The sequence below is a fragment of the Rhipicephalus microplus genome, unplaced genomic scaffold (genome assembly GCF_043290135.1).
Source record: "Rhipicephalus microplus isolate Deutch F79 unplaced genomic scaffold, USDA_Rmic scaffold_123, whole genome shotgun sequence".
NCBI classification, from domain to species: domain Eukaryota; kingdom Metazoa; phylum Arthropoda; class Arachnida; order Ixodida; family Ixodidae; genus Rhipicephalus; species Rhipicephalus microplus.
Window position 1 is genome coordinate 645,783 of NW_027464695.1, and position 22,185 is coordinate 667,967.

A 22,185-nucleotide genomic window follows, 5' to 3' on the forward strand; every position below is an offset into this window, starting at 1 on the left:
ACATGCATGAGCGCCGTCTAGTGTTGCGCAGAGACGACGATGACGGCACGAGCATCCAGCTGGCCACGCGTTCGGGACTTCTCTTGAAGAGGAAGAGGAAGGCGGACATCTTTGGTGTTCGGCTGTCACGTTCTGCGGCCATAGTCCCTTTGAGTTGTGGGCACTTGCGTAGGTGTTGGTGCCAGTGTGCCAGCGGAGGCTGCACGTATCGCACTGGTGCCTGAGCGGCCGGTACACTGCCGTTAGCCATAGCAGCGGAACCGATGTGACGTCCGCTGCGGAGATCCAGCTCCGACTTCCGTAGAGACGTACCCAGCACTTCCACCAAAATGATACGCGTGCAGTTGAAGTTGCATGCGCTCTCAGGCAAGTGCGATATAATCGGTTCTGAGCCCGAGACACTTCAACCTCTTCTATGGCTAGAAGCGTCCTCTAGTCGACACTGGCACCAACACCTACGTAACAATATGAAGGTACGGATGTCGCGTGTAGAGTTCCTGTAGATGGCGAGTGCCGGTAGATAACCAGTGGTATAGAAGTATGAAAAATGGATCCTAATACATACATCGGTCTCACATTGGATACTCTGCACATGACAGTATGGAGAGGACAATTGACATGGTACAGGAGGGGGAAGAGCAGGAGTTCGTAATAATTTTCATTGGGTGCGATTTAACTCAGGGCATCGTCATGTACACAGGAAAAAAATGCACTAAGGAAACGGCTGCAAGCACTTCTAGTCGCATTCGTAAAATGCAGGCACATTCCCTTCACGAAGTTTTTGGCTGATCCTCGCATCTCTCTTGCACATGGAAAAGATGGCCCACTTTACACCCGTTATTGTTTTGAATCCCTTAAAAACTCTTTAATGTCCATATGGTGAAAGTTGGCTCATCCCGTGGCTGTTGTGACCTTGATAGATTGACCCAGAAACACACATGCTAAGGCATCTGATGCACTAAGGTAGCCAGCATGTCCATTCACGTTAAGCTTTAACACGTTTCTCGTCTCTTTTCTGTGCTGCATGCGGCTATTTAGAGAGATAACTTAGAGGGAAAGCGAGGAACGAAGGGGACGGCGTGTAGGGTAGTTAACCGAGCTTTGACTTGGTTGACCACACCCTTTTCCGTTCGTTTATTTCAGTTTGGTTGACTACCCTATACCTGGAATAGGGATATATGGCGACACGCGACATCACCTTCAAATACGTATGGAGCGCACTCACTTAGGAGTGCGCATATCAACGACACCGCATGTATTGAACGCGTTGTATTTATTTTGAGATCAGTCGCAACTCTCTGTACAAACGACGATCGACGAGAATGCCTCCTATGCGACGGCGGCCTCGCAAGGCACGTAAGGGTGCTCCCCCCCTCCTTCAGTCTTTGGCGGTGTGCTCAGTGACGTCACGACTGACGTCAGGACCGTGAACTTGGGTCATACACGTTCGTGTAGGCGTGGGGTGAAGCCTGCGAGTGAAGAGCAGAGGAGGAAGCCAGCATTAGGTCGAGCGAATCGTTAAAATGGCAGCGTTAGCGGCATAATTAGCGGATTTTTGAATTCGAACGTGTTATGTTCGACTACGTAGAGAAATGCGATCGTGTGGTTTGTTTGCCTGCGATTGGTCAATAGAGAGAAAATAATGCACATCAAAGCGGAATCAACTTAGATGTCACAAGAAGCAGCAGGACACCCCATCGCTGGTGAACTTGTGGTTTAGTAACAAGTTATGTAAGCACAACTGCAGCAACAACACTGAGTATATATTTCTCTTGTACATTTTAGAAGCAGTGCGATAGACCAAATCACAAACCGAAAGAAATGGAGGACAAGGCGTTGTCCTGTGGTCATCTTTGTCTTCTATTTTCGTTTTTTTTGATACTGCCTTAAAAATGAACCTTAACCAACTCGCGCAGTTTCTGACATCTTTTTACACTTCTAGTAAACACTAAGCACTGTGAAGTACCACCCAATTAATGACAAAGCCAATTTTTGCCTGTCCTTAATTGTCTTGCATTTCTTTCTTATACTCGAACTTTCGCGCTTTGAATGTACGACAACGCTACACTATGACAACTATAGGGGTTTCAAGTTCAGCTCAGCCTGGAGGGCACAGTCACAAAATTTACTCACTGAAGGGCTGGGGCAGTGGAGAAGGTTGGATCGAGGTGGGCAGCTTAAACGAAACGTCAGATAATGTTGTCATTTGAAAGGCGGGCTATTCTCGTGTCTCACATACGCATCATTTCTGAGGGTTCCTTGGCGTCGCGATTCGCGAAACATATCGATACCGAGCTCCCGAATGGCTGAAATACGGACGAAGATCTGCGAACCGAATGCCGTCGCCACATATACTCTATTCTGGCGGTGAGCGGTGTCGCCTTGGGCAACCATGTGCCACTATAGGAAGTCGTCCCTCGAGCTAAGTCGCGTGAAGTTTGGCTCAGCGAAGTTGGTTGATTGTGCCTATACGTCGTTGTGCTGCAGCACGGGAATCACAACGCCGGCGACGATTGGACCCAGCGTACGTGGCCGAAGAAGCGGCGGTCAATTGACGGTGACGGGCGGATCCCGAATACGCGCAAAGCTGGCCACTCTGAGAGTGTTGAAATCGCTGTCCTTGAATATATTGTGGAGGATGCTATGGCGACGGCTCGTTGGCTACTACTCGGCGCGGCGACGGTTCCTATGGCAACGGCGCGGCAGGTTTTTTAAGTGTGAATACACTTTATAAGCGACCCCAAACCATCCACCGCCGTCGGCGGCGTCCGCAGTCTTCTCTCTATCTTTAAAAGAAAGAGGACTTGGCGGGCCGCAGCGCGACGCTCTACCGAATAAGCCACGGACGCGACGCTGATATCGGTGTCAGTAACGCGCCTTATACCCCCTCCCCCTTCGCTCGCTCCTCCGCTCTCCTCGCTCACTGCAGCTGCGCGCGCACCCCTCTCTCTCGCGCGCCCGCCTTCTCTCTCAGTCTCCCGTCGAGAGCGGGTCGTGAGGGGGAGTAAAGTTAAAATCCGTTGGCATTCGCCAGTGAGTTAACGTAAACTCCCCCGTGTGATCAAATTGCGATTCCCAGGAACCATTACACCATAAAGGCACCATAGTGTGATTAATAAATGTAATAGTGCGAATTAATAAATACCCCTCATAGCATCACCCCGTGTATTCGCACTTAACCATGTTCACTCTCGGGGAAATGCTTAGGAGTTTTTTTTTGTTGTTGTTAACGGATGTTTTACTGCCAGCTTCACTGTTAAAGAAAGTATGGGACTATAGGACAGTCACATGCGGTTCGGGTCTCCAGCGAAGTGTCCGCAGGCAGTGTGTATGCGACCCCTGCACATACACACGGTATATATGTGCAGGAGCTGAAACCTGTGCAGAACACGCGTCGACCGATCAGCCAAGCGTTACATGTCTATACTCACGGCGCGTTGCGGGTTGGCGGTGTCCCAGGGCATGTCGTAGTTGTCGTCGAACACCCTGGGGTCGTGCACCCAGCGCGGGCTGTACGCACCGGACAGGGACGGTCTGCAGCGGAGGCTCGCCGCTGCTGCCTTGTTGCGACGCTCTGCGAACGAAGGTTTGACGAAACGGATAGCTGACAACCGGCCGTTTCTAGCACGAAACCGTTAGAAAACTCAATACTAGTATCTCACAATCGAAGACTTTCTGGTGGGAGAAAGACCGGGTGTCCTATTTGGAGGTTCGAACCCGAGACAATAATAATATTAAAAAAAATTAAAGACAATAATGATATTAAAAAAAGTACTAAAATTGCCGTGCCAGTGCCCCTTTAAGGAGCGTATGAATTACTTCAGTTGTATTCTCTGTCTCCGTAATATAATGAACTGTTTCTCGGGCTTTCTCAATTACAATGCCGATGATTTTAGTATGATTGTGGGCAAAAACCCTAGCACAATTGAAGAGAAGGCGTTGCAAGGATGCTTTGTTAAGTCTTGAATTGTGAATTTGCATCGTGGGTGACTCAATTGGCTAGCAGTTGGCAGCCAGTGTAATTGGTCACTGGTTGCCCGATGCTGGTGCTTCCACCGGGTGCGTGCCCCACCCCCTCCTCCCAGCTTGAATTTTTTTCCGCCAAGATATATAGAGCACGGAATCAGGCTTTATTTTTTATTTCGTTGCCATACAGCATCAAAACGTATCACGCAAATTTGCGCTGCTGCGTTTCCTTCGTGAAATCTAGGAGGGACCTGTGGTTCAGAGCGGAAATCCATCGCCGCAAGTCAGGCGTACTTAGTGTGCTGCAGTCCCGCACGCCGCAGATGGCGTCGACGAGCCGCTTGAAGCCCAGGACTTAACTACACGTTCTTGCCTGGCTCCCACATCAGGTCAAATATGCATATAACTGATGCACTTTCGAGAGCCGTGTTTGTGTGCATCTGCATTTCTGAACGAATGACCTTTCTCTGGCTCGCCGGCGTGAGGTTTTTCGTGAACTATGCCACCGCTAGATCAGAGATCGAAACTTGGGAGTCACAGAAGCTTCGCTTAATACACTAACACCCCCATAACATAGGCCACGTCGTGACACTTGGACTGAAATATGTGACCCGACGGTGGCCCTAAAGGCTGGTGCACACCGGCGACTAGCAGTGGTCGCGCGACCATTTGCGACTGGTCGCAAATAGTCGCGAACGGTCGCAAAGCGACTGTTTTGGCTTGTGGCTGCCTGACCGATTTTTTCAGTCGAACGACTGCGGTCGCAAAGCTGCTGGAACCAATCAGCGATGCTCAATTTTTGTTGTTTGTTTTTTTCATTGCGCTGGCGAGAACGGATAAAAACAAGAAATGCGGCGCGCTCGGTTTGCTCCGCTCACTCAGCTGGCGGCGATCAGCTGATCGGCGCCGGTCTCCAGAGTTCTCACTGATAACGAGATCCGGACGTGACTCTCCGGTATTGTGACTTCCGGTCGCTCGCATGCAGCCTCTGCCGGTGTGGACTTCAGTCGATTTTTGTTAGGCAGTCACGAATGGTCACGCGACCGCTGCTAGTCGCCGGTGTGCACCAGCCTTAACAATCCGAGAAACTACGCGCTACCCAAAGCTTGCTTTTCTGTAAAGCAACAAAGCGTGCACACAAAGCCAAACTTGATAGTTGAAAGAACCCGTGAAGCAAAAAAAAAAAAAATGCGCGTAGAGCTGTCTGCAAACTCTCAACAAACACTCAAGATTGCTGGAAGGTCTCACTTAATTCTCAAGAGTCTTTACTGATGTGTTTGTTTTATTTCACCCACCCCCCAACCACTATCTTGGCTTTATTGTGCGCATAGTCGTCTTACAGTGAAGCAAGCTTCGGGGAAAATGTGTGTCACAAAAACGAACTGCTGACTTCCCCCCTCTCTTTTTCCTTTAGTCATTGCTATTATTAGCGACGTAAAACAGGTTCTGGCGACAACTTATATGTGACCCTCAAAAGTGCGATGGTAACAAGCGTGTTTTTGTGAGCCGTATTTTGACAACCGATGCTCTCTCAATCACGGGCTTGTCGGCGATCAAACGTGTTCGATAGGCCAATACTGATTTTTTATCGAAGTCACTCATCACTTCTCGCTGACACATTTAACTGCTGCTTTGCAGGGGTGTATTTTGATTTTTTTTCGTACGTGGCTGTCTTTGTTCTCTGTAATAACAGAAGTGTTGCACTGCTGAGAACGCGGGGGAAAGTCCGATTCTCGGCGAGGAGGAAGGAAAAAACTTAGAAGTGAGCGTTGAGCATTGCTATCGAAAGAAAGAATGAGAAATAGTAGGTCAACCACGCACATGCCAGGCTTCGCTAGTCCCATTTTTTGAGAAAGAGGAAAGGCCCTAATCTTTCTTTTTTTATCGCATGCTATAGCTGGAAAAGCTATTGATCTAAATAGTTTTATGCGCTTATTATTCTTGACATACTACAATGAAACCTTGATTGATTGATTGATTGATTGATTCGACTCCTTCAGTCATTACTGGTATTGGCATGCAGACACACCAAGAGATTATTTCAAGCGGCGTAAGTACGTACATAAACGAGCCGTAAGAGATTGGAAAGCGCCTCACCTTGCGCGATGATGGCCCTCTTTACGCATGCCCAGGAAATGACGGCCGACAGGGTGACCAGAGTGACGCAGGCGATGATGACGATGAAGAAGTAGCTGCGCATGTAGAATGGACTCTCGGGTTGCTGGAGGTTTCCCGACAGGAGACGATTCGTGACTAGTCGCACAGGAGAAAGAAGAAGAAAGCACGCGAGAATGAGTTGTGACAATTCTCAACATGCGATGACGTACAGTGCTACAAAAAAAGAAAAAAAAATGGTCATCGTTCAACAAAGTGAATCCGTATTCCGCATGATAGCACCTTCTATCGTTTCTGCCGTAAGTGACTGTCTAATTACTTTCGCTCGGTCCACACTATCCCGCAGCAACCAGATGCAGATCCCGTGCCTCTACAAACTCCTAGAGTTACGTCCAGCGTTGAAGCCATCCGCTCCAGCCAGTGGCGTAGCCAGGGCGTGGAACGCCAGGCCAGTGCCCCCTATCTCCCCCCTCCCCCCGAAATTGTTTTCTCCATTGCATGCAAGACACAAAATGACACTTGACCTGCCAGCCTGGTCCTGGCACGAATTTCTCCTTGTATACGCCCCTGGCCCCACACCTTTTACGTTTGCACGGGTGCTGGGTGGCGGGGGTGGGGGGGGGGGTCGCCCGCTGTAGTCATTGAAGAGAGGGGGGCGCAAAATCTGCTCCATATATTGACCTAATAGGGTGACACGCTGCGATGAACCCCCTCTCCCTCGCACCCTGATGGGAACACTACCTAGCCTACGACCACGCCAGGTGTGCGGATGATGTCATTTGCAGTGACCGCTGCTAGGTCACCCTTTTATTGGCCATGGCAGTTGCGCTGCTCACCACCATCTTGACGCGATGTCAACTTTTTATCGCCTTGCTTCATACATTCATATCGCGAATAATCAATGTCGCGGAATATGCGCTAACGCGTAGAAACTGCGACTTGTTGAAGCAAAACAAGGGGGGGGGGGGGGAGTTAGAGTAGACGACACACTGAAACCTCCTTACAGCAAAAGGGGCGTTATTTCGAATAATAATAATAATAATAATAATAATAATAATAATAATAATAATAATAATAATAATAATAATAATAATAATAATAATAATAATAATAATAATAATAATAATATCCCCAGTTTTGCATTCCAGAACCATGATTTGATTGTTGGAGGCGCCGTTGTAGAGGGATCCGCAAATTTTGACCACGTGGTGTTCTTTAACGCGCAATGACGTCGCAGTGCGCGTTAAAGAATACCCGGGCCTCGACCGCCGCAACCGGGATCGCACCCTCGACCTCCGTGTCAGCAGCCGACCACAGAAGCCGCTGATCCACCGCGACGAACGTTATCGTGAGCGGACGAACGACATTCACTTCGCCTGTCACTCACATTTGAGCCTGGTCGACTCGGTGATCGGATTGGAGAAGGCGCCGCGCCCGTATCGGTTGTGCGCGGCCAGCCTGAAGCTGTACTTGACGCTGCTCTCCAGGTTGGAGACGGTGGCCACGTTCGTCGTCGACGGGAAGTGTTGCAACGACACCTCGTCCGTGTAGTCGCGTCTCGTCTCCAGCACGTACTCTGCGAGCGTATACGTCAGAAGAAGGTTTTATTTATTTATTTATCAGATACTGCCGGCTGCCTTTTGGGAGCCATGGCAGGAGTGGGTACATCACATTGCATCGTTTCAGTCGACAACCGAAATAAAAAAAATAAAGAAAAACAGAACAAATGCGCATATGTCTAATGATAACAACACATCCGGCCGAATGTGAACTCAAGACGCGAACATAAAAAACAAGCCCAACAGCATTTGCAATAACACACTGAGGTATGACACAGGAGCAATAACACATACAGGATCGAGTGATTGAACACCCGAAAAACGCTTACAACATTTCAGAACATGAGTGAAACGGCCAACGAACCAAATAAGCATGTGAACCGAAGGACAGCTTACGTCAACAGAAGAATACCGCGAAATAAATGGTTACCCGCCAAATAAAAGGTTAGAAGGGTGCAGCTTTAAGTGTTGCGTGGTCAAAAGTCTATAGCGTCAAACGGAGGTGTCATCCCGTAAGTGTCTCAAAGGCACTTACGGAGGACGGTGGCGTTGTGCGTTTCGGGTATCTTCCAGCTGAGAGTGACCATGGACTCCTCCGTTTTGACTAGATAAAGGGTTGGAGCTGGAGGTGGATCTGCGATTTAAACAGGGGTGGCAAGTATAAGTGATATTTGCTCAACACATCGGTAAAACTAGAATGCAGTCTGGCTTTATAGGCTGTCGTATTCATAACAATCATGACCATTGCTATTTCATTTCAGAGTGGCATGCTTTACGTAACCTTTCAGTCACCCAAACCTTGTGAGAGGTGATTACCTGAGCATTTTGTATAACATTTCATTTTTCCAACAGCATTATCACGTTAGGCCGCTAGGCAAACCTCTCTATGACTTATTAAAGAGTTGTTTCCTCCGTCTACCGTATTATTCACAGATTTCCTGATTTCATCTCACCATCTGAGTCATTTTAACGCGAAATTGCTTTATGCGGGAGTCCGCCACGGCTTCGCTGACATATTTTCGTCACGGAAATGACGTTGTAAAATGTATACTACGAGACTGCAAAAAAAAAAAAAACGAGAAGGAAAAGTTCCGCAGCGGGGCGTCGAACCAGCGACCACACGCTCCTCAGCGCTCGACGCTAAGCAACGTAAGCCTCAGAGCCTCCTTTTTCTACTAGTTAACGGCAAGCCATTTATACACACCATGTACCGCTGGTGGTCCTGGGAGCTCAGCAACTTCAGTGCGTTTTCGTCATCAGTAGCGAGATGACACGACGATGGCGCTGGGCGCGCGCGTTCTGAAACTCGCCGTGCCGCGCCACCGCGCCCGTCGCTATGCGCGTGCGCCTCCACACGGTCTTCGCGTGGTCAAAGTGCGTATACATGTGGAGTGGTGGTTCACTCGAGCACGCGCTTATCTCTGGATACGGGCGCTTTGTAGCTCTTTTGCTTCCACTGCAAGTTTGCTATGAAGTTACAGTAGTTGAAGAAAGCACAAACGTCACTTCGCTCGCTGCCGCGGCCGCGTTTGCGAAAAGAGCGCGCTGCTCACGCACAAAGTAAGAATTGTGACAGTTGTGCGCAGTCCTTTTGTGTATACCTGTGCGTTCATTTCGCGCGTCTTTTTTCCTCTTTGAGCAGCGTGCTTCAAGTGTCGAGCTGTGACAGTTGTTTGTCCACGCTCGTCCTGTGTGTGCTCATTTCGTGCGTGCTTTCTGTTTGAGGTGCGCGCTGCAACTTTTGGGTTGCTCGCCGTTCTTCGCGCGACATTACTGTTCCTTACTGTAGCATTCCTTCCTTCGCCCTTGTGGCGAAACATAGCACAATGAACACCCAACTGTCTGCGAGGACACGTTTTACTTGTACCAATGGCTAAAAACAGGGGATCGATACGTTTTTTTATAACATGTTTTTATAACAGGTAGTCCATGTAGTACGGATGAAACCGTACCACGCCCGCGAGTTATAAACACTTCGAACTTTTTCCTTATTATCCACAACAGCGTGGGCTTTTTTTTTTCGTTGACGTGATGATTTTTTTTTTTCATGGCCACCTCTAGCATCTCAGTCAGTCGACCAGGACGGTCGCTCTTGAAAGGGGGGAATTGACGCAAGGTAGGCTGGCAACTATAGTAGCCTGCCTCTGAGGAGGACAACGAAGTAGTTTTGGGTGCGCGTGCTCTGGTGCTCGCGTTTCTGGCCCTTGGGTTACGAAAGTAAACGCCCTATTTTCGGACCTGCATACCTGTGTCTTTGTGACAATATTACCAATAGGTGGTGCCTAGTGAAGCTCTGTGGAGGAGGTACCAGGCACGATAGTTCAGTGCATTCATATGTGCACATTATCACGCGCTAATTGACATAATTGCTGTTTGTCAAGTCAAGTGTTCACACTTGCCTCCCGAGAGCGTGGTGCACCTCAGCTCCCTGGTGGCCGGCCCGGAGCCGGCCGAGTTGAATGCCCTGACCACGAAGCTGTACACGGTGGCAGGTGCCATGCGGGTGAAGACTCGCCGCAGCACGTCGTCGGTGGCGCTGTCGAAGGGCACCATCTCGTACACGTACGGGGTGCCGTGGTCGGCCTGCTTCAGCCCCACGTAGAAGCCCTTGGCCGCACCGTTCCACTGCTCCTCTGGCGGGGACTGCACAGCCACATCGTAGTTTCTCAGGCAAAGTCAATTAAGTCAAATCAAGTTTATTACATATTTCACTTGGATTACATGGTTAGAATAGTAGGTACAAGAGGAAGTCCCAAAGATTCAGAGAAACTGACAGGGGGATTCCCTATGGTGATATGAAAGGGGGAATTACAAAAAAAGTACCGCAAGAAATGCAAATTTGTGAACAAGCTCATTGAGGTCTGAGTAAAAACAACAATGGTTAAGGTACTCTGCAACATGAAATGTGGGCATAGCTGTACGTATATTTCCATTTGGTGATCTATTGAGGCAAATTGCAGAGTACTCAATATTTTGTCGTTTTTTAAATTTCTTCTCATATTGGTCGTTTAATTTATTATTATTATTATTATTATTATTATTATTATTATTATTATTATTATTATTATTATTATTATTATTATTATTATTATTATTATTATTATTATTATTATTATTATTATTACATCACTGTTTTTTTTTTCTGTGCAGCCCTCGATGTTCAAATCGGAAAAGGGTGCCATTGAGCTTCTCTAAAAAAACAAAAAATACACTCAGACAAGCGTACAGAAGGAGCTTCAATAGCAATAGGCCGTAGGTGGACCTCGTATTCAAGAGAGAGAGAGAGAGAGAGAGAGATAAAGATGCAAAGAAAGGCAGGGAGGTTAACCAGACGCACATCCGGTTTGCTACCCTGCACTGGGGAAGGGATGAAGGAACGAGGTTGCAGAGAGATGAGAAGGTACACACAATCACGAGAACACTCGGGGAGCACGTATTCAAGATTACCAACAAACGCAAGTGTGTCCACAAAAACAGCATTATACAGGTTGCTTTAGAATAGGAAAAAGAAATAAAGCTTTAGGTAAACAATAACTACACCAGCGAATGGCATGCTCACGGAAATCAGTATAGACGTATAGTGATTCGGTAACTAACAGAACAAGTTCGGCTATATAAAACTAATAAACTAACGGGACGACAATGTCGCGTTAAAATCTAGAATGTCCCCTTTTTTTAGGTTTGAAGATCGAGCTATCACCAGTTCGTGAACACTCAGGCAAACAGGTCAGAGTTCTGAAAAGTAAAGAACGTGGCGAAAAAACCACGCTCGAGGTATAGGTGGCGCGGTGGACGCGTTTGAGATGTCAGCCGTCTGCAGTGAAGTTATGAGCGTAATGCGAAAAACCAAGTCGGCATCTTACCTTCCACGAAAGTTCGATACTTGACGCATTGACGGGCTCGCAGTCCACGTCGGTGGGAGATGCCTCCGGGGCTATAGAAAAAAAAAAAAAGAGAGATGGACAAGAAAAGGTGAAAACGGAACCCGCTAAGTCCGCCTCCAGATCTAATAATAACTTTTTATTTCCTAAGGTTCGTACTAACTATGGTAAATCATCTTCTCTATTCTGTACCATCAGCATATGGAATAATTTGCCCACTTTGCTAAAAAGCAAGGTTTCTTTAATTTCATTTAAAAACTCATTAAAACAGCACCTGTTAAATAGTTGATCTATCTTCTTTGTGTTGTGTTATGCTGTATTATTTGTTTTTTGATTCCATGCCTTTTTGTTTTCATTCTGCTCTGTATATTTTTGTTTCTACGATTCTAACAGCTGCTTGTGCTTTTATTATCTGTAATCATCACCGAGGGTCCTGTTGCAGTCGTGTACTTTGGGACCCTCGTCTGTATATTTTACTCCCCGTAACATCCTTTTATGACATGATAATAAACTGATTGATTGATTGATTGATTGATCGATCGATTGATAAGATCCAAGCACCTTCAGTTGGAACCGGAGTATACCATACGAGAGCCAGTGGCGTAGGCAGACATTTTTTTTTCCGGGAGAGGGGGGAGTAACTACTTTATGTATGTTAGTTCGTGCAAAACTGAAAACATTTCAGGGGAGGGAGGTTTGAGACCCCCAAGTTTTTTTCCCTCCCTCCTTGGCTACGCCAATGACGAGAGCCTAAAACTTAGAAGTGTGGCAGCTTGGGCCAGTTGGTATGGCGTGACGATAGTGATAGCGCGAGAACAAAACGACGACACAGAGACAAGAACGACACGAAGACACAGAGCCTGACATCCCGTAAACGCAAGAAGCAGTGCCCACCTTCTTCGGCCGTGTTGAATATGACGGAGTTCGACTGTGGACTCTGTCCCACACTGTTCTCCGCCACCACGAACGCCTTGTACTGAGACCCGGGTCGAAGGTTCATCAGCAGCGCCGAGTGGAACGCGCCGGGCACCGTGTGCTCGAACAAAACCTTGTCCACGCCTGCAAGGATGTAAGTGCAACGACGTCATACAACTTCAGAAGAGGTCGCTCCTGCCACGAAGGAACACGTCTTGGACGATCGTCGCAGATAATTTTTTTTTCAGAAATTGTGAAATAAATGTTGATTTTGAAAATGTCATCGAGCCGTTTTAGATATGGATTGAAAACGCATTCGCTTTTGTGACATCAATTAGTATGAGAGCAGCGTTATGGACAATTTAGTAATACGTTACTTGAGTATGACTGCACAGAAAGATCATCACTGACGAAAAAAAAAAAACACGGGGTGCATCTATTCTTTATAATCTGTGTCTGTTTTGTTGCGCAGTCATACAAAAGTGATCACTTACTATATTTATCAGCATCTTGCATTACCTGCGTTGGTAATATTTTACCTGTTTTTTAATAATATATAGTATTATGTATTGTCAGTTCATTCTTGCGCTTACTGAATTTCTTTTATGCGATTATGACACAAGACACTCCCACAGTTTTTACATTGAAACCTTCTTCTGTGTATGTATCACCGTGATACGTCTGTCGTCTTTCCATTTATGCCAATGAATTAAATTGACCAATCGATCGAGTGATTAATTAACTGATAAATCGGTCGATTGACTAATTGATTTATTGATCCATCGATTGATTGATTGCGTGTGTTCCTGGTCCCCTTCCGCTATGCTTTCTGTAACGAGGTACGATGATGCCGTATTAACTCGCGTACTACCACTCCCTTAATTAACGTAGTTTGATCTTTACGAAAGGTCGTTCTACCAACTGAACGAAGGAAGGAAGGAAGGAAAACAGGGGGAAAAGAAAGGCAGGGAGGTTAACCAGCCTATAGGCAGCCGGTTTGCTACCCTGCGCATGGGAGAGGGATGGGGGAGATGAAAGAGAGCAGAGGGGGAAGAGAGAAACAGCACATTCGGCAGCACACGCGCGCACACTCAGTCATAGTCCAGTCTCGTCTTTAGCGGTGTGTGACGTTGCCGTTACAGTCGCTTGTTCAAGTCGGTGTCGCGTAGGAATTTCAACAGAGCTTTCGTCGCCTTCTGTCAGTGCAATGTCTTCTCTCGGGCACTTGACAGAATAGTGTCCACAGACATTTGACTGTTGTCGATGCGCGCAAAAGCGTACGCCAGTGACCAACTGAACGAGGGCCCCGATTTTGTGTGTACCTCTCACCTGACAGCTTCCAGTGGCGAACCACGTAGCGGGTCACGTTGCTGCTCGAGTGCGACCACTCGATGTGGGCGAACCGCGTGCCGATTTCGGTCGTCTTCAAGCTGTGCGGCGTAGGCGGCGGAACTGCGAGATGGCAAGAATTAGTTTAAGAATGCGTATTCATTCATTTACTTCGACCGCGTGCACATTCCAGAATGCAGGAATACTAAATTGGTCGTAAGCACACCGCTGACAATAGGGCCTCTTACAGAAGACGCTGCACAAAGCGTGAAACAGCAATATTGCTTTTTCACGTTTTGTGTCCATGCTGTCATTAGTCATTAGTAATAATAACAGCAATAAAATAGACGAAGATAGACTTTAGAAAGGTACTAAAAATCAAGTCGAGAAAAAGAAAAAAAATAAGTACATTTATATTGAGTTCATTCTCCCTTTTTCATCTCTCTATTCCCCTTTCCATAATCCCCCAGCGTAGGGCAGCAAACTGGAAGCATTTGTGGTTAACATGCCCTCCATCACCACTTCTATTACTTTCCTTCCTCCCTCTCTGTTTAAGACAAAGACATGGCACAAACAGCGTGATAAAGTGCAAAGCAGTCTTACAGAGCACGTTGACGGCGAACACAGCCCTGTCTGCACCGTGCTCGTTGGCTGCCGTGCAGGTGTACGAGGCTGCGGCCATGCCGTCCACCTCCTTGAGCACCAGCGTCGAGGCCACCCACTCCTCGGAGGGCACCTGGTACACCTCGCGCCTGCGAGGCGACAGTATACGCCATTTGGGCCAGGTCAAGGCGTGAGACTTAAGATACCTCGTCAAACGTGAAAATTCACTTCCGGCAGCGGCAGCACGAGTGATGCAAAAAAAATAAAAAATCACCAAGTAATGACGGCGTCAGCATGACGTCACATATAGTCAATACTCGTTACGTCATCATGACGTCACTTTGACGGCACGCAACGCGGTGGTGCCTGATGACGCCGATAGGTGACGTCAACATGACGTCACCTATAGACAATACTCGTTACGTCAACATGACGTCACCTTAACAGTACATAACGCGACGGCGCATGATGACGTCGATGGGTGACGTGGACATGACGTCACATGTAGCCAGTACTTGCTACGTCATCATCGGTACATAACGCAACGGCGCCTGGTGACATCATCACGTGACATCGTCGGTTACCCTGTAAGACAGGTCGATCGCCAAAGCAGAGCAAAGCAGGGTGCAGAGAGCTCGAAATGCCTCCAGTCTTGCAGGCAATGTGAAACCACGCTATACGCGCATAAAGCTTTCAGAGGAGCGCGGGAGAAGATCAATATGCCGACCTATAGAAGGAAAAGAAGCAGTAGCAGGTGGCTTTCGTCTTCAAGTCGTCATAGGCGAATGCGCAAGGACCCCTTGAGTTCTATTTAGAGGCACGGCTCACCAGGATCCACTGTAAACTTTAACGTGACACCGTTAAATATCTCGGTTTGCAGAAATCACCGCGTCGGCGTCGTCGGTATTCAGCAAAAAATCATTATCCTTGCGTGACTGAAAGAACGAGAAAGATGCAAATAAAATAAATAATAAAAATTGTGGGTCTGAGTGGAGATCGAACCCGGCTCGTGTGCGTTTTTTCTTTCTTGTGAATATAGTGAAAATAACTTCCCGGGCTTGTATAAATGTAGTGAAAGTATAACTTTCATGCTTCACAAACACACGCGTCCTGTATACATGCTTCGCAATACAGCAAGAAATATTCACGTAATAACGCGTGGTATGAGCGTACATTGCCATCAGAAGGCTTCATAACATGGCATTATCATAATTAATTCGTAGTTCAAAGCCACTCACTCTCTACAAAAGGCACACACGTTACTGCACCTTTAAGGTCACGTAGTGGGTGCACAACAAGTTCGAAAAGATTTCATGCCTTTGAAGAACGCACCAAGAACAGAATATCGCTATTGCGTTTAACTCTTAAAGGCGAAGCTTAAGGGTCCCCAGTTTTTCGCTACGCACTGGAACTAAATTCTGTGCCGTAGCCTAAGAACCATTTTGTCGGGATATATATATATATATATATATATATATATATATATATATATATATATATATATATATATATATATATATATATATATATATATATATATATATATCCCCACATTTCACACCCCAAAATTTCAATCAGTGTGCCATCCCTGCGGAAAAGCTCGATGCAAGGTATGCCCACAGATGGTCACAACACGTGAATCCAAAGCGAACTTCTCGGATTTCAAATTCTGCATAACTGAAAGCCTTAATTGTGACTCCAGTAACGTAATATACATGCTACATTGCAACATCTGTGGACAAGAATATATCGGCCGAACAGACACGCCATTTCGGCTGCGGTTCAATAATCACCGGTACCACGCCACTTCACTGCCGAAGCTACCTTTATCTAGACATCTGCGCCTGCCAAACCACAGTTTTCAAAATATCAGCGTAACTCTTTTGCAGTCCGGTTTCTCAAATAGACGCGAGCGCGAACAGCGTGAAGCATATTTTATTTTCAAATTTCGTACAGTAGTAGCCGGCATCAACGAGGACCCCGGAAAACTCAACTGCCTCCGAGAAGTAAGCCAGGAGAAAATTGGTGACAAAGATTGATAGCTGGAGACCATGCTTTTTTCTGACTGACTCGTACGTGTACACTGTCCTTTCTTTCTTTTTTTTTTCACATGCACATACAAAGTGTTTACGTTCGCCTACCACTTGATGACCATCGAAGGGAAACGGACGAAGATTAAAGGTAAATAGCCGACCGACCCACTAACGGGAATTCCTTCCTTTACGCACGCCGCCCGCCGACCGACCCATTACGGGGAAACCCCTTTCTTTATGTACGCCGTCACGGACCCTCCCGGCACCGCGGCGACAATCTTGGGTGGCCCGACACACGTCAAGAACTGAACAGCACGTGATATGAACCGTATGTGGATGTAGACGGACAGTTGGCTTCGTTCTCAGTGTTGACAGTGGTTCTTCCTCTTTTTTACTTTCTTTCTTTTCTTTCTTTTTCTTTTTCGTCTTTTTTCTCCCCCCTTTTTTTCCTTTTTCTAGTTCCTTCTCACTCTCGCAAACATTTTTCAAGGCGAGAGGGACGCGGCAGCAACGAAGTTTGGAAGCTCATGTCAGTATAACTCATCCCCTGATGAAGGGAGGACCCCTCCCGAAACTGTTGAGAAATAAATATATTTATCCTTGTTGACAACGCTCCCGTTTATTTATTTATTTATTCGAGTACCTACAGCGCCCTATTTGGGCATTACAGTAGGGGGGAGGAGACATAAAACTTGAAATTGATACAGGGTATGAATACCGATAACAAAACAAGTAAGCATGCTCAGCTTATACAGTGTGTACACATTCTTGGGAACACGAGGCAGTCAAGGAAAAGTAAAACACAAACAGAAATTCAAACAGAAATTGGCATCTTTCATTTCAACAAAAATTGTGACAGAGCATTTTGAAATGAGGGTGGCGGGGTGGATACAATATATTCTGGTAGGTTGTTCCATTCGTGTGTGGTTTTCGGCGGTTAGGCCATATCTCATATCTTCACTATATATATATATATATATATATATATATATATATATATATATATATATTTATTTCCTTATTGAAGGACTAGGATGGAATTGAAAGGTACTGAAAGGCTCAAACAGGACACGAGAGTCACCGTTACCAGAGGCTGCGTGGTCCCTTGTTTCTTCTTCACGTCGCATTCCCTTTGCTCTGGTAACCATGTGTAGTTATAAAGGTTGCGCTTCAACCTTTCCCCCATCTAATATATGTCCTTGCGTGGCACACCTTCTTTTCGTTCATCAAAGCGCCGTATAGAGAAAGAAGCACTGAGCTTTTTTTTTTTTTGTTTTCAATGAGTTCTCTCCGCCACGTCTCTCCGCCACGTTTTTTTTTTTTCGCCCTTCGTTCATCTATTCAATTTGGCTTCGCAATGTGTGTCCATGGCGGCCGCGTAGCGTGCTTCGCAGTCGGACCGACGAAACGAAATTCACCTGTCATGGTTAGTGACGTTTCCATAGAACTATGTACACGCACCTTCGACTCTAGCAGCTCGAAGCGTAGCTCGCTGACCAGAAGGACGCGTACTTTTGTGCATGCAATTTCGGCCGTTTCAGTGCCACATGAGCAGTTTCTAATAAGTGGTTCTAAGAGAAAAAAGGAAGAGAAAAGTGAGCCCCGTAACTGTCTGCTTCAGGGAGCGACACCTCAACAGTAGCTTACAAGGGATGGGGGTGAGGAGGGATTAAAAGGATAGGAATAAAGGTGTAGAGAGAGAGAGAGAGAAACAGTATGCGAGAGAGCGAGCGCGACGACATACCGAGGAGATAGGAGAGATAGGAAATATGGATACACGGTCACAGGAGTCCGAGCACGGGGCACCACTTGCGAGAGCTCTTGTCGGCGTCAGTAGATGGCGTAGAGCAAGTCCGGTCGGTCAGAGCTGCGCATTCGTCGAAGGTCGGCGTCAGGAGATGACGTAGGGCCTTCCCAGTCGGCCAGAGCTACGCTGACGTCGGAGATCGCGAGGGCACAACCGGTCGGCACGGAATCCAGCGAGCGACCCCCGAGCAGTTTCATGCATTGCGCGACGCGTCTACTTACCCGGCCATTTCGACGAGGGGGTCGCTCTTGCCGTTCCTGGTCCAGGTGATCGTGATTGGCTGGTCGCCCGTGACGTTGCACACCAAGGTGGCCGTCTCCCCTCGACGAACTGTCACCACCTTCGCGTTTACGTTGACCGTGGGCGGCGCTGGATGTAACAGAACATGCGGAGACAGCGCTAAGTACTGGTCTATCGTAGCCATCTGTTTAAACTGAAAGTGTTTGATAGTGAAGAAAGTTTACCCTACCACCTACCCTGTAGAAAGAAGTGGTCAAGCAGAACGTGCGATACAGGGTTGGTGAAAAGTTCTCAGGCCGTGCTGCCTTATGGTCACATTGGATTGTGGTTTGGGAACTTTTGACGACCCCTCTACGTGCACATTTTTGTACATTTCCAAGCATCCTCGTGACCTGGTGCCTCGCACTTCGCTGGCTTCCTAATGTAGCCTTACATCTCCAAAATTAATAACTTCAATAGCGTACATTTGATCTTGGTCATAGTATCATATCATACTCACTGTCGGGTTATTGCGCACCGCTTTGAAGACGAAGACTGGACCACACGAACACCTATGTGTAGTTTGCAATGAACCGGAAACAATAGACCACTTTCTTATCACATGCCGCCGCTTCGCCTCACTGCGCCGAATAATTCTTGAAAGACCGATTGGTATGCTCGGATTGCCAGTCAATACATCCACCCTATTATCGTTTGGAGCCAGTCAGTTGGGTGTGGGCCGCAGTGCTATTCTGTCAGGGCTACATAAATTCATTCAGGCAACCGAAAGGATACGCTGCTAGTGGTACTGCCAGATATGTCCAATTCTTTCTCCCCCTTCCTCATTCTTGTTAATTTGTTTTATATAATCTGGTTTATCGCATTCTTCTGCAATTTTTCACGTTTTTTCAAAGGAACATCATTATTGTTCCTATCTAATTTCTCTTTATTTTTTTAGCAAGCGTTGTAAAAATGATCTATTATGAGGTACAATGTGGCCAATCCCCCATGTGGGTATGAGCCAAGATCTCCTAGGAGACAAGACAAGCCCAGTTTTGTTTGCGTTCGCGTGGTTCAGTCTTCGTCTTTTAGGTGGTGCGCTATAACGTAACACCAAATAGATACTACCTCTGTCTTATATACAATGTCAGGATAAAGATATTCTACCAAAACTACGGCGCTGCCGAAGACTATATGGGAGGCAGGGGCAACTAAGATCACTTACAAACGTCCTTTTATTAAGGCCTAAGCCTTAGACGACTCATCAGATGCAAATATTGACCGCCATCTCTCGTGGGTGGCGTCAGTACGAATGATGAAAAAAGAAAAAAAAAACTGCACCACGTAATGGCGTGACCGTATGACGTCGTCATGATGTACCGCAGAAAATTGACAATTGGGTAAGTTGAAATTGGTTACGTGCATTTCAAATTGGCAGCGCAAAAGTCTCCTCGTTTTTTCGCACTGCTCGTTTCGAAGATACATCATCATAGCGCCAAAGATTGCCAGAGTTCGTGAAAACAACATGACGTCACTGTGACGACACATTGTTGCATCATCGCACCGCATCATTGCTCGGTCAAAGGTATGCTGATCCTGGAGGCGGTGCGAAACCATGTGAGGTGTAGAAAGATTAGAATGTCTGTGATCTTGAAGGACATGCCAAATCATATTAGTTGTAGAAAGCTTTCGGTGGATAGCATGGGAGTTTTTACACATCGACTTAGAAAAAAAAAAGACGATGTATTTAGCCTTCAAGTTGATTGAGACGGACGCGACCCTGTGAGTTTTTTTTTTTTCTTTAAAAGCTCTCAAACAACAGTGCCACTTTGTTGTCCACCTCCGTTCACTCACCTCTCACCTTGAGCGCCACCTGGCGCTGTACATCTGGTGGCACTCCATTGTGCGCCTGGCACGTGTACCAGCCCCGGTCCGATACCAGCACGGGATCCAGCTGGAGCGAGCCGTTCTCGGTGACCCGAACGCGGTCGCTCTTCACCACAGCACGCTCGGCACCGTCGGCTGCTCAGAGTCCACACGCCAAGTGTGCTTCGATCACCATCTCGATCACTGCATCACCTTTTTCCTCTTAAAAGAATAAAAATGAATTCGAGGACCACAGTTGTGTTTCTCTATTGTCCTCGCCTTTAGACGCAGTGTATTCATTACGTATGTCACATTAACTAACCCACGTCAAGCTCCCATATTTACTTATGTGTGGAGACATGACTGGGTTGAGGTTGAGTGAAGAAAATGCGGCAGTTTCAACAGCAGATAGCTGACACTATATTGTCACGACGTCAAAATAGAGGTCTTGCCGTAGAGACTCAGACACCAGAAGCAGGTCGATCTTTTAAATTAGAACGAGCAAGCGAGTTCTTCTTCTTCGTCCATTTCGTAGTCCTTCGTGGCACATGAACAACTGTCATCGTCTTTCTTGGGCAAGCACGTGACAATATAACGCATTAGTCGATACTTACCACCACTTAAACCGACACGCAGCCAAAACTAGCGTTGGCAGGACGGGTCAGCGTCGAGGAAATGCGTGGGAAAGGAGGAAAGAGGCGTTGCTCAAAGAAAACCGGCACCCGTCGTTAGTGTAGCTTGCCAAATCAGCGGTGATTAGCAAACGCCCCCTTTCGATCACGCCATAAAAGACCAGCTCGCGCCAGCGCCGCACGTAAACATCGCGAAACAAACCGTCTCGCAGCCTCCCGCAATTAGGGGACAGCATGCGAACAGCGTAACGTGGGTCCTATACAAGGTTTCGTAAGTATGTATACGTAATATTGGCTGTCGCACCCCTTTCACTTCAAAAAATTCGAACAGTGGTTGTGCGCCGGCGGCGTCGTCAGTCGGCTTCCCGATCCCAAGGTCACCAAAGCGTCTTCGTCAAGCGTCGTCGTCATCTTCAGACCCTCGCCCTAGTTACAGTGTACCCTTGCCACCCACGAAGAAGCTTTGTACGGCGCCCATGAGTGTTTCTCACGAGAATCGGATTTCGCCGGGCGGGGAAGGGGTTCACATGCGGGATAGGGTTATACACGTAAGAACGGGCGCCTGCGCTTCAAGTAAGAACAGACAAAGCGATGCGGCTATAACAGAGCTTTTTTTTTTTTTAGAAGGAAAGAGAGAGAAACGGGAAGGGAGTTGGTGAGAGAAATGATTTTCAGTCTTGCGCCGTTGTAATCGATGGGAAAGAACAAAACTCTCATTATTTCTACCTTTTTGCTTCAGATTGTCTGACTAGCGCTGTTTTCTTTCTTTGTTTCTTTGTTTCTTTCTTTCTTTCTTTCTTCCTTTCTTTCTTTCTTTCTTTCTTTCTTTCTTTCTTTCTTTCTTTCTTTCTTTCTTTCTGCTAGACAGGAAGCTGACAGTGCCTTTAGGCAGCTCTTCACGTTGCTTCCTTACCATATGGTCCTTTAATGAGCCGGGCTGACAGCTGTTTCGCATCAAAGCGAAACCTCAGTTAGTACGGAACTTGCTCATCGCAATCTCTGCAGCAATAGCAAGTCTTTGGTTGTACCAGGAGATGAATTCGTTGGCATTCTGATGGTCGTTCAGTGAATTATCTCTTATAACAAAAATTTCTTTTTTTTTTGCCACGTGGAGTACATTTCACAACGATCTTACACAAACATGTCGCTGGACCGTTAGCTGGTCCACTGCTTCATTTATTCAACTTTCGCATTACCATTGTTTCTTTTGTTGGGTTGTTTGTTTGACATAGCATGTATACCTGACAACCACGTTGTTGA

The 22,185-nt window shown here is 46.9% G+C and overlaps 1 protein-coding gene across 1 annotated transcript in view; it reads right to left on the reverse strand.

The window, feature by feature from the left end:
- Positions 1–1,256: 1,256 nt before the first annotated feature.
- LOC119163550 (cell adhesion molecule Dscam1) overlaps positions 1,257–22,185 on the reverse strand; it is a gene marked incomplete at its 5' end in the record, with an annotated part of 26,235 nt that continues 5,306 nt past the window's right edge. Inside the window, 12 exons of the mRNA XM_075885336.1 lie at positions 1,257–1,469; positions 3,432–3,574; positions 6,064–6,219; positions 7,469–7,657; positions 8,176–8,274; positions 10,040–10,283; positions 11,504–11,574; positions 12,416–12,580; positions 13,766–13,888; positions 14,369–14,517; positions 18,430–18,577; positions 20,282–20,449. Of these exons, the coding sequence (XP_075741451.1) occupies positions 1,419–1,469; positions 3,432–3,574; positions 6,064–6,219; positions 7,469–7,657; positions 8,176–8,274; positions 10,040–10,283; positions 11,504–11,574; positions 12,416–12,580; positions 13,766–13,888; positions 14,369–14,517; positions 18,430–18,577; positions 20,282–20,449 (1,706 nt within the window). The remainder of the gene's footprint in view (positions 1,470–3,431; positions 3,575–6,063; positions 6,220–7,468; positions 7,658–8,175; positions 8,275–10,039; positions 10,284–11,503; positions 11,575–12,415; positions 12,581–13,765; positions 13,889–14,368; positions 14,518–18,429; positions 18,578–20,281; positions 20,450–22,185) is intronic.